General features: G+C 33.7%; 1 protein-coding gene across 1 annotated transcript; it reads right to left on the bottom strand.

Moving 5' to 3' along the window:
* Positions 1-12,093: 12,093 nt before the first annotated feature.
* LOC101499780 (uncharacterized) lies at positions 12,094-13,116 on the bottom strand. Its single transcript, XM_004516228.1, has 2 exons — positions 12,428-13,116; positions 12,094-12,154 (listed from the first exon to the last, which is right to left on the bottom strand). Exons 1-2 carry the CDS (start codon positions 13,114-13,116, stop codon positions 12,094-12,096), a joined length of 750 nt encoding a protein of 249 aa, XP_004516285.1.
* Positions 13,117-13,458: the final 342 nt, after the last annotated feature.

Genomic DNA, 13,458 nt, shown 5'->3' with positions numbered 1-13,458 from the left:
TGTGAATTTGTGGAGATTAATTTGGTGTTAATTATGTGTTCATAATTGATAATATTAATGTTTGAAGTGTTGATTGATTTAGAGCCATTTTAGAATTGAAAATCTACATTTTCTCAGTTGTATTCGGCTATGACAGTGCATTTTGTCGAAACTTCATTTTTTAACATTGGTTATGCATTTTTGGAATATGAAAACCCTTTCAAGGTGTATGCTAAGTTGAAAGGTTATTTTTTGCATTTGAAATTTAAAAGTTATGTGATATTTGTTAATTTCGGTTGGTGACCCTTTACAATTATTGTGGAATTTGGGCTTTTCCCTCAGATGATACTATTATTGTGGCCTGAGCATATACCCAAGCTATTAGAGTGTTGAGTCGTGCTGGAATTTTAACGACGTCGAAGATGCGACACAAAGATGATTTTTGGATTGGTAATCAAAAGTAGTGAGGCTTTATGCCACTAGTGGATCCTCAGTACCCAGTTACCCTCAATTATTTCAGAATTTTATTCATTCCCCTTTCTTATTTCAAGTTTGTTGTCGCAATGGAACTTATGTATTTAAAACAAACTATTTTAGCCGGATGTATATTATGATGTCATTATTTATTACATTTGTTGTTTGTGTTACGACTTGGTATTTTTTTTTTATTAAGTTGAATTTGTTTTATTTTATAAAAAAAAAAAATACACTCGCGCTGTTAAAAATCGGGGTGTTACAATAAACTAGTGAAATGAACAAACTGTTATTTCATTGTCTTGATACCAAAAAAAAGATAACCGACAAAGTTTATCAGATTTTAGACCAATTTCATTAGTGGGATGCGTTTATAAATTGTTGTCTAATGCTCTAGCAAACAGGTTAAAAAATGGTAATTTGTGAGGTGATTTTAGAGAATCAATCTGCTTGTTTGCAAGGTAGACAAATTTTAGATGGTATTTTGATTGCTTATGAAGTGGTTGATGCAGCGAGAAAAAGGAAAAAAGAGCTTTTATGTTCAACGTTGATTTGAGAATGTTTATGATTCAATAGAGTAGGGTTATTTGGAGGAAGTCATGGTGAAAAAGTGTCACTCACAAAATGACCTACATTGAACTCTAAAAGGGGTTGAATAGAGTTTGAAAATTTCAAAAAACAGTTTTGCAAACTTTCGAGTCGCACAGTGGAAAATAAAATCTTTAATGCAATGGACTCATTTTTTTTTTTCTTTCTTTTTTGATAATTTTTTTTGATCAATTGCAATGGACTCGTTTGATTTTGCGCATAGGATACTCAGATTGATTAAATTATGGTATATGAAATAAACAACACAAAATTCAATAGGGACTTGTATAAGAAAAATAGAAAATTGATTAAAGATTTTAGCACTTCAATCAAAATATGATCAACACCATCAAAAGAAGACTCAATGGATATTAATCAATAGAACTATTATTATATCAAATTTTCTTCAATTAAATCAAGTTCAAAATGTTGAATTGTAATATCAAAATAGAATTTTATTCAACATTAAAAACCAAGACAAGATTTCCATCTAAACAAATATTCTACCAAACTCTAAAACCAAATAGAAAATCAAGAACAAAGTAAAAATAAAAAATTAAAGAGTTAGAGATAACAAGATTCACATAGCGATTTATACAGATTCCTCTACTTTGTCATCGCTCGTAGAGTACATTTTGTCTCATTTAAATGAATGAGAGTTTTCTTACATAATTCTTCGGTAGAAGTTGCAAACACTTCTATACACGACCCCTTCTTTCATAAACACTCTTCTATATAGAATCTTGGAATACCCTCCAAATTCTGAAACACAAGTCTATCTTCAAGATGAAGATCACACCTCAATCTTGCAGGATAGAAACCCAGAAACTCTTCTAGGACGTTTTTGGAAGAACAACTTCTTCATCAATTGATATGTAATCCATCGATATCCCCTCGATGATTCGTATTTCGAAGAGACAATCCAACGAACGATATTCGCCCACTATTTTTTATCACTTCACTAGTAGATTGTAGAGCCGACTTGATCAATAAAGAGTTTTTAATCTATGATATGATCTTGAATGCTTGAGAATGAAGAATGAGTGAAATTATTCTTAGGTTTGGGAATGATGAGAAAACTTTTTTTATGATGCATGAATGAGGTAACCAAATGAAAAACGAGTTCTACAAAAAAAAAACATTATGTAATTTTCATAACAACCGTAAAAGTCTACAAGATGTGTGAGTCGATTCATAAGATAAGTGAGTCGACTCACGTTGATTGAAAAAATCAAATTTGAAGTTGTGTGAGTCGAATCAAATAACTCATTGTCATGTTAGTGAGTTGATTCACAATATTTGTGAGTCGATTCACAACCTTGGGACTTCAAGTATTGGGTTCTTGAAATTCTTGAGTCGATTCATAAGTGGGTAATTCAATTTACAAAGTCAAAAACACTTAGAAATAATTTGAAATGAGTTTCAAAGGTTGCCAATGCAATATGATCATGCTTCAAACTTAATGCACACTAAAACACATGTAAATAAGTTTATGCACGACAAAAATTTATTTCTTATGCAATCTTTCTTGATAAAGTGGTCTATGCAAAAGTTAGAGAAGGAGAAACAACAAAGCACACATTCAAAGCACCATCTAGACTAAGCAAGTTGACAACACTCAAAACACTAAGTCTAAAACAAAACTAACTAAGAGACACCTTACGATTACAATAACGAATTTTTCGATCAAATGGAGGAAGTGGGTCGAGGAATGTATGTCCCAAGCTACATCTTCAGCCTTAGTGAAGTTGGGCCAATGTTAGACCTCTAAAAGCTACTTTGATACTATTTTAATTGGTGTCAAGATTAAAGGTAAATTTTTACAAAAGCTTAATTGTTGTGGTGAATTTGAATCCATCGTGGCTAGAGGAAGTTTATTTCGTCCTTAATTGCAAATTCAGACAAACTCCCTTCAAATATCGGGGTTTCTCCATCAGTGGTAACTCTTGGAAGTTAAATTTATTTGTTTGGGAAGAGAATCTTTTTCTGGAATGCATTGCTCTGATGGAAACAGTTGTTGTCAATTATGTCCAGACTTTGTTGTTCCAAATTTTCTCAATTTTTGTATAGTTTGATGATAATTGTTGTAAGATTTTTCAATTGTAGTATTGTTGTCATACTTGTTGAAATAGAAAGAATTCCTTTTATAGATGAAATTGTGAACATTTATCTTGCTTCAACATTAAATTTAAATGTTTCCTTATATCAATTTTATTATTTTATGAATTGATGCTTTGAACCGGTGTGATCAAGTGTTGTTTCATTTTTTACCGTTTTTGCAGATTTGAAAATTATCCTCGTTTGCAGATTTCAAGTCTATGCGAAATGTTTATGCCAATTAAACATACTTAGCCAAATATTTCCATTCGGTGCATTTGGTAGGTAAACTAACTGAGAGTTTTATCTAGTAGTTTCCAGTATTAGAATTAGAGGCAATATTTGCCTGTATTCAAGATTAGAGGCAACATTTGCATGTATCAGAGTCCAATCTGGAACCCTCCAGATGTTATCAGAGTTACATCTTTAGAACATACACAACTTCAACAATCATTGACCTTTACCGAATGCATTGACTTTTTCAAATGTGTTTACTTTTTATTAGAAGAGTTGACTTTGGTCATAGCCATTGAATTTTCTCAGATGCAGATAAATGATAATCACAGTCATATGACAATATGTGAATATCAGAGGCAGAGTCAGAATATCATAGACAAAGTTCGAACCTGCTTGTGTTGAGTTGATTTTAAAGGCAGGAGCAATTATTACTTGCAACGATTCAGTATACTTGCTGAAACGCAATGAAGTTTATAGCGCCATTGTCAGGTATTTCCATATCACTATTGAGTTTTAATTTATTTACTTATTGAAATTTTTGGCTCTCCAATAAAATTTATCTTTATTTTTGTTGTATATTGAAAACTTTTCATTACTCACGATTTGTCTAACCTTGTATGCGAGGTTAGTCCTTAGTTAAACTTATTTTTGATCCAGAAATCGAAAAAATTGCGAAAGCAAATCGAAAGACGGTTTGAGAAAAGAGGCAACGAGAAAGACAATTAGTAATGGAAGAAGAAGATCTGAGAGAATTCTTCATCTTTCTGGAGATGGCTAATCCACTAGCACATGAACTTACCCTCGGTGAGTATGGGAATCTAGATACAAATTGTGCTCAGTTGGCCATCCATAACCAACTAGTTATAGTTACCGAGAATTGAAGGAGATTCATTTTTCCCAATAAACATAATGAAGATTCCAATAGACATCTCACAAACTTCTTTGAACTCTGTGAAACAATGAAGGTGGATGGTAACTTTGAAGAAGGCAAGAAGTTGAAACTATCTCCATTTTCCTTGAAAGATAGTGCTAAGGAGTGGTTTAATTCTTTACCCTTTGGTAGTATCACCACATGGAATTACCTTGAAGATAAGTTGTTGGAAGAATACTTCTCCCCAACTATTTTGTTAGAAAAAAGGCAGGAGATTTCCGGTTACAAAAAGAAAGAAGGAGAATATCTTCGTGAAACTTACAAAAGGTTCAAGAGTTTACTAGCAGAGTGTCTCAATCATGGTTATGGCGACACTGCCCAAGTGCAAGTATTCTGAAATTGTTTGAGGCCTAACACTCTTGAAAAGGAGGAGAAACATGTTGTGCGGAAAAAGAAGACCCTGCCAAAGCCTGAAATTCGACTTATGTTTCCTCAAAGATTAAAAAAGACATAAAATGAAAAAAAATTGGTATGTTTCTTGATTTTTTTTTTAAATTGAATATTAGCATTCCTTTCGCATAAAACATTAGAGAAAATGCCGACATATGCAAAGTTCATGAAGGAAATTCTGTCAAAACAGGAAATTTGGTGGTGAAACAATTATGCTTACTAAAGAGTGTAGTGTTATTCTATAGAGGAAGCTTCCACCTAAGCTCAAGGATCCTGGAAGCTTCTAAATTCCTTGCGCTATTGGGGATAAAACTTTTAGGAATGTCTTTTGTGATCTTGGGGCTAGTGTGATTCTTATGTCACTTTCTATATACATAAGGTTGGACATTGCGAGAGTCAAAGACACACAGTTGATATTATAGTTTGTGAATTGCTCGATGAAACACCCACATTAGGTGGTAGAAGATGTATTAGTCAAAGTAGATAAGTTCATTTTTTCGGTGGATTTTGTGGTACTAGACATGGAGGAAGACAATGATATCCTTTTGATCTAGGGGAGACCATTCTGAGCAATAGTGAGAACTATCATTGATGTGGCGGATAACACCTTAACCTTGAAGCTAAGTGAGGAAACACTTACGTTCAATATTCTAAAAGCCATGGAGCATTCAAAATAACAAGAAAGGTGCAATATAATTGAGATTTTTTTATTCGATAGTCGAAGAAAGGGTTGAACATCAAGTATTTACTCTACCTTTAGAGGGGTTGTTGTGCTTATCCCATGGTGCAATTAAAGATAATGAAGATCCATGATTAAAAGATATTTTTGCCATGTTAGAAGCATCACCATCATACTACTCCTGCTTCTTTACCAGATGGGATGAGTTGAAAGGGAATGAAGAAGATTTTGTTGTGAAAAAGAAATAGACGCCATTGGTTAAGCTCAAGCAATTGCCTCCTCACTTGAAGTATGTATTCTTTGGTGAAAAATTTGAGAATCTAGTTATCATTAGTGCAAGCTTGAGTGAGTTACAAGAGAATCGTTGAGAATTTTGTGGAAGCATAAGGGTGTCATCGGTTGGTCCATTGAGGACTTGAAGGAAATAAATCCTACTTTTTGTATACCCAAGATCTTAATGGGGGAAATTCAAAAATCGGCCGTACAAACCCAAGAAATATTGAATCCGAAAATGAAAGAGGTTATTAGGAAAAAAGTGGTAAAACTCCTAGAAGTCGGTCTCATCTACCATAATTCAACTAGCTCATGGGTGAGTCTTGTCCAAGGTGTACCAAGAAAGGGCAGGACTACAGTCATCATGAACGAGAAGAACGAGTTAATTCCTACTTGAACCGTTACAGGGTGGAGAGTTTGCATTGATTATAGAAGGTTGAACATTTCCACGATAAAATATCATTTTCTACTCCCTTTCATTGACCACATGCTTGAGAGGTTGACAGGACAAGATTACTACTACTTTCTAGATGGTTATTTTGGGTAAAATTAGATTGTTGTTGCATTTGAGGATCAAGAGAAAATCTCCTTTACATATCCCTATGGGGTGTTTGCTTATCGGTGGATGTCATTTGGACCATGTAATGCGCCAACCACATTTCAAAGGTGCACGATATCCATATTATTCGTTATGATTGATAAACATATTGATATTTTTATGGATTCCTTTTCTATTTTTGGTTCATCTTTTGATAATTTTTTGCATAATATATCTCTTGTATTACAAAGGTGCGAAAAATCCAACTTTTTTCTAAATTGGGGAAAATGTCATTTTATGGCAATAGAGGGAATTTTGTTAGGCCACCAAATCTCCTACAAGGGGATCGAGGTTGACAAAGCCAAAATTGAAGTTATTAAAAACTACCTTCTTCTACCAACGAAAAACAAATTAGAAGTTTGGCCATGTTGGATTTTATAGGAGGTTCAAAAAAGAGTTTTCCAAAGTTGCAAACCCTCTTAGAAACTTACTTATGAAAGACACGCTTTTCAAATTCAATAAGGATTGTTTTAATGCGTTTAACACCTTGAAAAATAAGTTGTTAACTGCCCCCATTCTCAGTGTACCCGATTGGTCAATGCCTTTTGAAAGAATTTGTGATGCAAGTGACATTATTGTTGGGGCAGTATTGGGACAAAGAAAAGATAAGTTGTTACATGTAATTTAGTATGCTAGTCATGTTTTTAATAATGCACAACTTAATTACACCACAACAGAAAATGAATTATTGGTTGTAGTTTATGCTTTTGATAAATTTTGATCTTATTTATTAGGATCGAAGGTTATTGTTTACACTATTCATGTTGCTTTGAGGTATTTGTTTGCTAAGAAGGAATCTTAGCTACTCAAGTGGATTATGTTACTACAAGACTTTGACATTGAGATCCGTGATAATAAAGGTTCAAAGAACATTGTAGCTGACCACTATCTCGGTTGGAGAAAATTGAAGAAGATGATGACACTAGACCGATCCGAGATCAGATCACTAATGAACACATTTTCACAAATACCAAGTTACCTTAGTTCGCTGACATTGAAAATTTTAAAGGTGGGTGAGACAATTCCATCTAATTTTACCTAACAACAACAAAATAAGTTTATCAATGATGCAAAATTCTATGTGTGGAATGAACCCTTTCTGTACAAAAAGGGAGTGCATAGGTTGTTGAAAATTGTGTCCAAGGAAGAGCAGGAAAAGATATTGTGGCATTTCCATGACTCTGATTATGGGGGTCAGTTTAGTTGTGATCAAATTGCAGCAAAGGTTCTCCAATAAAAATTGTTTTGGCCCACATTATTCAAATACACCTTCAACTATGTGAAGAAACGCGATCGATGTCAGCGCACCAATAACATTTCAAAATGAAATGAGATGGCTCAAAATCTTGTGTTGGAGGAAATTAGAATTCAAAATCCTAGTCAAGGAAAATGAATCTAGAATTTTTCAACTCAATGAGTTAGACGAATTTAGAAATTTTGCATATGAAAATGCCAAGATCTATAAAGAAAAAACCAAGAAGTGGCATGACAAAAAGATTCAGTTCAAGGATTTCCGAGAATGACAACTTGTCCTTCTATTCAACTCGATATTGAAGTTGTTTCTAGGTGAATGGACAAAGGCTCAAACCTTATTTAGGGGAAAAGTCAAAACTTCCAACAGAGCCCATCAATCTGATTACCACTTGAAAAGTGGAATGTCAAGCTCAAGGCATTAAACGAGTGTTTATTGTAATTAAACCCAACTTCATATCATTTGCATTCTATTCTTGTTGGTTTTTTTATTTATTTGATATTTTAGTTTTATTAACTTTTGATGTTTCGAACGCTCATAGAACCAAAAGGTTTGCTTGGGCACGTTTTTTTTTATTGATTTCCGCATAAAGTACGTCCTTATGCACCTGAAGCGCACTTTGCGCTAAACTTTTTTTGGGTTTTTGTTGATGTGTGCCTGAAGCGCGTCCCTATGTGCATGAAGCTCATTTTATACTGAAACAATTTTGGATTTCTGTTGATGAGGGACTGAAACGCCTCCTAATGCACCTGAAGCGCATTTCATGCTAAAAAAAAATTTGTTTATGTTGATTTGCGCGTGAAGCGCTACCCTATGCGCTTGAAGCGCATCATGCATTGGGATGGGTTATAAAACCATTGTTTTTCCACTTTCCTTTCACCTTTCTTCTCCCTCTTTCACAAAAACTTCTAATACTTCTCCAAATCCATTTCCCGATGAATCTCCGGTATAACTAGGGTAAATTCATAACATCACCACTCTTAATCTCATTCTCTTCTTCCTCTATCAAGTAATAACTTTTTTTTTAAATGAGAAAAATATGCTTCTTTTAACTCTTTATTTTCTCTCATGGTAGAAGTCAAGTTTTTTCTTTTCCTTTCATGTTTTTTTCACTTATGAGTTTTGGGCTAATGATTTAGAAGTGGTGTTAGTGTTGGTTTCAAAGTAGAACTTGTTATGGATAAAGTTTGCAATGCACTTTAAGTGTTTGAGAAAATGTCACTACCAATTTTTAGTTTTATTCTTCAAAAAGGGGTGGGTTGTGAAATCATATATAAATTTTCATTTTACGTGCATTCCTATCTTTGAAACTTTACTGGGTTAATTTGAGGTAGTAATTGCTTTTGTTTTTGTCAAGTTGATCGAGTGTTAGAACTAACTCTCTAACCTTGAATACTTTGAATCCTTGATGTTGCATAATTGTTTCGAAACAAGGTTACATATACATCATCCTCCAAATCGAATGATACTTCACTATTCAAAAGGTTAGCAAGAAATTTGTGGATGAAAAAAAAATTCAGGTAGAAGAAAAAGAATTTGTTGATATCCAGACCATGATTGTTGCTAGCGAATGGGAGCAGTTGACCACGTTTTCCACTGAAGCGAGTAAATCATTAGCAATCGAATTTTTCCCAAATGCCTCTGATCTAAACCCTAAAGGATCCCTTCCTCGTGATCAATATTTTAGTTATGTGAGAGGAAAAAAGGTGCCCTTTACTCCTCAAGTCATCTATGAAATTTATATTCTACCAAACTATGAGAATTTTCGTTTTCAAGCAATAGAGGACAAAAAGGTAACAATAGACAGTCAGAAGCTCTTGCATACTTTGTGCAAACCAGGAACATATTAGAAATAAGGATGGCAAGGCTAGAAAATTGTGCTCTTGGATCTCACCCCAAGTGCAAAAGCATGGAGTAACTGTTCATCATACTTTGTTGCCGTCTTTAAATGTGTCAGATGTAACATTTTAGAGAGCATATTTACTAGCTACAATTATAAAAGGTGAAAGAATCAATGTGGGCATATTACTAGCTAATGATCTATGGGAAACAACAAATTCTTAATCCTCTTGTCTCCTACTTTAATCATGCTTCCTTGAAAAACAAGCTATGTGAGTAAGTGAGAGTGTTATCTAAAAAAGTGAAGAAATGGTGAAAGTTGATGTCCTAGTCATTGCAAAATGGATAGAAAAACACTCTATGGTTCCGGCAAAATATCATGTTTTACCAAAAGCAGCAATGTTGATGCAGGAAGATCTTAATCCTAAAGAAACCATTCTCGACATCCACCACCGTTCTCGACTGAGAAAATATTTTGGAAGGTTGGAAGTTATGATGAAACAATTGGCGAACAACCAGCGAGACAGATATGTCAGGAGAGAATTGGGGATGACAAATCTCTATCGAGCTTTTACTTCATCTCAAGAGATATCGAGAGGCATATTTTATTCTGATTTGTTCTCACTTCACCAACATATTGGCGAATATAGTCGTACCATAATGGAGGACCCAATCAATGTCCCTTGACATACTTAACTAAGAGAAGTTTTCTTTTCTTTTAGTTTGTTTGTATTTTATTTGTTTTAAGGCATTCAAGTTGTATGCTTTTGTTCTTACACAAAATGTGCACTATGATGGAGAATTTGTAATAATTTGATGTTGGTCATAAGCTATTTGTTTCTGATTTTGAAGTTTAAATTATATTTATTTGATCATGTCATTGCTCAATTTGTCGAGTTTTACTGATGCATGCGTTATTGATTACTCTTTGGTTGTGGAAGTTTAACTTGCCATTGTTATTATTTTTAAATATATTAAAAAACATAATTTTGCAGTGACATGTTTGACATCATTTAGCTAGTTCATACTCTCTCTTATTATCCTAGTTATGAGCTTTTGAGCCTAACGAATTTAATTATTTGTTGTGTGATTATCCAGACAATTGTTACCCCTTCAAAACTTGCATAATTCTGACTAGAATCACTTGCGGTTTATGCATACACTGAGGCAAATTTGTTTGGTCATTTGAGCTTTTCTAACTACCATGTGAAAGTTTTATCCTTTGCTAGTCCATTTGAGCTTTGCACTCTTTATTCGGTTACTAGCCACATTACAAAACACAGACCTTATTTTAATTGAATCACCTTACTTGGAGTTAGGTAGGAAATTTTTTGTCTCGTATTGGTGAAGTTCTAAGTTTGGGGTTACTCATGGGATAACAATCTTTTAAGTTTAAGGTGGTGGTTATCAAAAATAATATATATATAGTTATCAAAAATAATATATATATATATATATATATATATATATATATATATATATATATATATATATATATATAAAGAGAGAAAAAAATAAAAAAGAGAAGAAGACAAGGAAGAACAAATCAATTTATGTATTTTTATGAATAACAACTTTTTTGTTTTTTTGCCAATGTTTGGGAATCTCCAAAATGATAATGTGAAAAAAATAGATAGGATAATTTGAAATTTTGTACTTAAATCCAAGTAGTAAAGTTTGCTATCCAAAAAATGTCATACTCTTACCTAAGTCCCATTACAACCCGAAAGTCCTCCAAAAGTGTATGTGTTTGCTGCATTGTGGTTGCTAACTAGAAATTTTTCAAGTCTATGGTAGTGACATGTATGTTATTGGATTTGAGTGGTAAATTTTTAACCCTTGCTAAACACTTGAGATAAATTTTGGTGAGATTGTATGAAGAAAGAGTTAAACTTGATGAATGAATGTTAAGTTCACAAATGGTGTTGTTTTATTTTTTGATGTAAGCAACATTTAAGCATGATGAATGTTTTGTAGTAGCTTGAACTTTGAGAATTGAGTTTTATTTGATTTAAGGAATTGAGTTTAAGCTTGCTTTAACCGTACCCAATTTGAATTAAATTATTGTTTGGGGACAAGCAACAGACTAAGTTTCAGGTGGTGATAACTCTTCATCACATGCATATTTTTCATTGTTTTTAGAGTCATTTATCTTTAATCATTAGTTAATTTTGGAAGCTATCTAATATAGTTTGTTGATTTTATTCCTTGAAGTTAATGAAATATTTATGTTCTTATTTCTTTGATTAAGTAGACATTTTTCGTAGATTTACGTTGTTTCGTTATTTTAGTGCAGTGCTGAATTTTGGTGAGAAATCAACATGACCTATGTGGCATAATTCAGATAACCAATTTGAGTCAAACCAAGTGCAAATAAAAGCTAGGATCCATAGCTAAAACCTTCATGAAGACACTGGAACCAAATTCAGACTCAAAAAAACAGAAAAATACGGCAAACGTCAGACAACAGATGATGTGCGCTGATGATTCTTCATCATATGAATATTTTTCATTGTTTTTAGTCTTATCTATCTTTAATCATTATTTAATTTGAAGAGCTATTTAATATATTTTGTTGATTTTAGTTCTTTGATTTAGTGAAATGTTTATGTTTTTATTTCCATCGTTAAGTAGAGAATTTTTGTAGTTTTGCGTTGTTTCTTTGTTTTAGTGCAATGCTGAATTTTGGTGAGACATCAAAATGACCGATGTGGAGTATATCGGCCATATATTGATTTGTAGATTCCCAATTAGAGTCAAACTAAGTGAAAATGAAAGCTACGATCCATAGCTACAACTTTTATGAAGTTGTTGTAACTACATTCAAACTCAAAAGAGGAGCAAAATGCAACAAACATCAAACAAAAGAAGTTGTGCCCCTGCAGCACAACAGTTGCGCCTGGGACGCATTTCCCTCCTTTTGAATCTGTCGAGTCACGCTTGAAGTGCAACAGATGCGCCTAGGGCGCATGGGACGCGATAGCATACAATAAAACACATTTTTTTTCACTTTCTAGGCATCTTTTTGACTATTGGGGAGTTGAGAGACTTGTGTCCTAGCAGAGAAACTCAAAGACGGTCGTTTCTAACATGAATAAAACATCTTTTACTCTTGGATGTTCACTATATTTAACAACATCTTGGGGTAGGCATAAAACTCTTTCTAACAGAATAATGGGTCTTTGATGTTCAACTTCTTCATCGACTATCGAATTGAAAAACTCAATTCGGTTGCACCCTTCTCTTTCGTTGGAATGCTCTATGGCTTTTAGAATATTGAACGTAAATGTTTCCTCATTTACCTTAAAGGTTAAGGTGTCATCTGCCACATCAATCATAACTCTCTCTGTTGCTAAGAATGGTCTCCCAAAGATTAAGGGGATATCATTATCTTCCTCCATGTCTAGTACCACAAAATCCACTCGAAAAATGAACATATCTACTTTGACCAACACATCTTCTACCACCCCATATGGGTGTTTCATTGAGCGATCCTTAAAATGTAACATTAGTTGTGTGTCTTTGATGCTTCCAATGTCTAATCTTTTGTATATGGAAAAGGGCATAAGACTCACACTAGCCCCAAAATCACACAGGGTTTTCCAAAATGTTCTATCCCCAATAGCGCAAGGAATAGAGAAGCTTTCAAGATCCTTGAGCTTAGGTGGCAGCCTCCTCTTTAGAATAGCACTACACTCTTCGGTAAGCATCACTGTTTCACCGCCGGTTTTCATTTTGTTTGATAGAATCTCATCCATGAACTTGGCATATGTCGGCATCTGCTGTAGTGCTTATGCAAAAGTAATTTTAATTTGCAATTTTTTAAAAACATCAAGAAACTTACCAAATTATTTTTCAGATTCTTTCCTTTTTAATCTTTGAGGGAATGGAAGTTGAATTTCGGGCTTTGGTCGGGCTTCCTTTTTCTGCAGCAAATGTTCTTCTTCCTTTTCATGACCAATATCCTCCTCAATTGATGTCGGGGTGACCATTTCTTCCGAGTGGGTTGAAGTTGAAGTACTCCCACTTTTTTTGGCTTTAGGTGGTACTGGTTCACTTACCTTGTCACTCCTTGTTGTCACATAATTGACAGTATTTCATGGATTCAAAATTGTGTCACT

Source organism: Cicer arietinum, chromosome 3 (genome assembly GCF_000331145.2).
Source record: "Cicer arietinum cultivar CDC Frontier isolate Library 1 chromosome 3, Cicar.CDCFrontier_v2.0, whole genome shotgun sequence".
NCBI lineage: Eukaryota > Viridiplantae > Streptophyta > Magnoliopsida > Fabales > Fabaceae > Cicer > Cicer arietinum.
The sequence above is the reverse complement of the archived record's forward strand: the minus strand, read 5'-3'. Positions and strand labels throughout refer to the sequence as shown.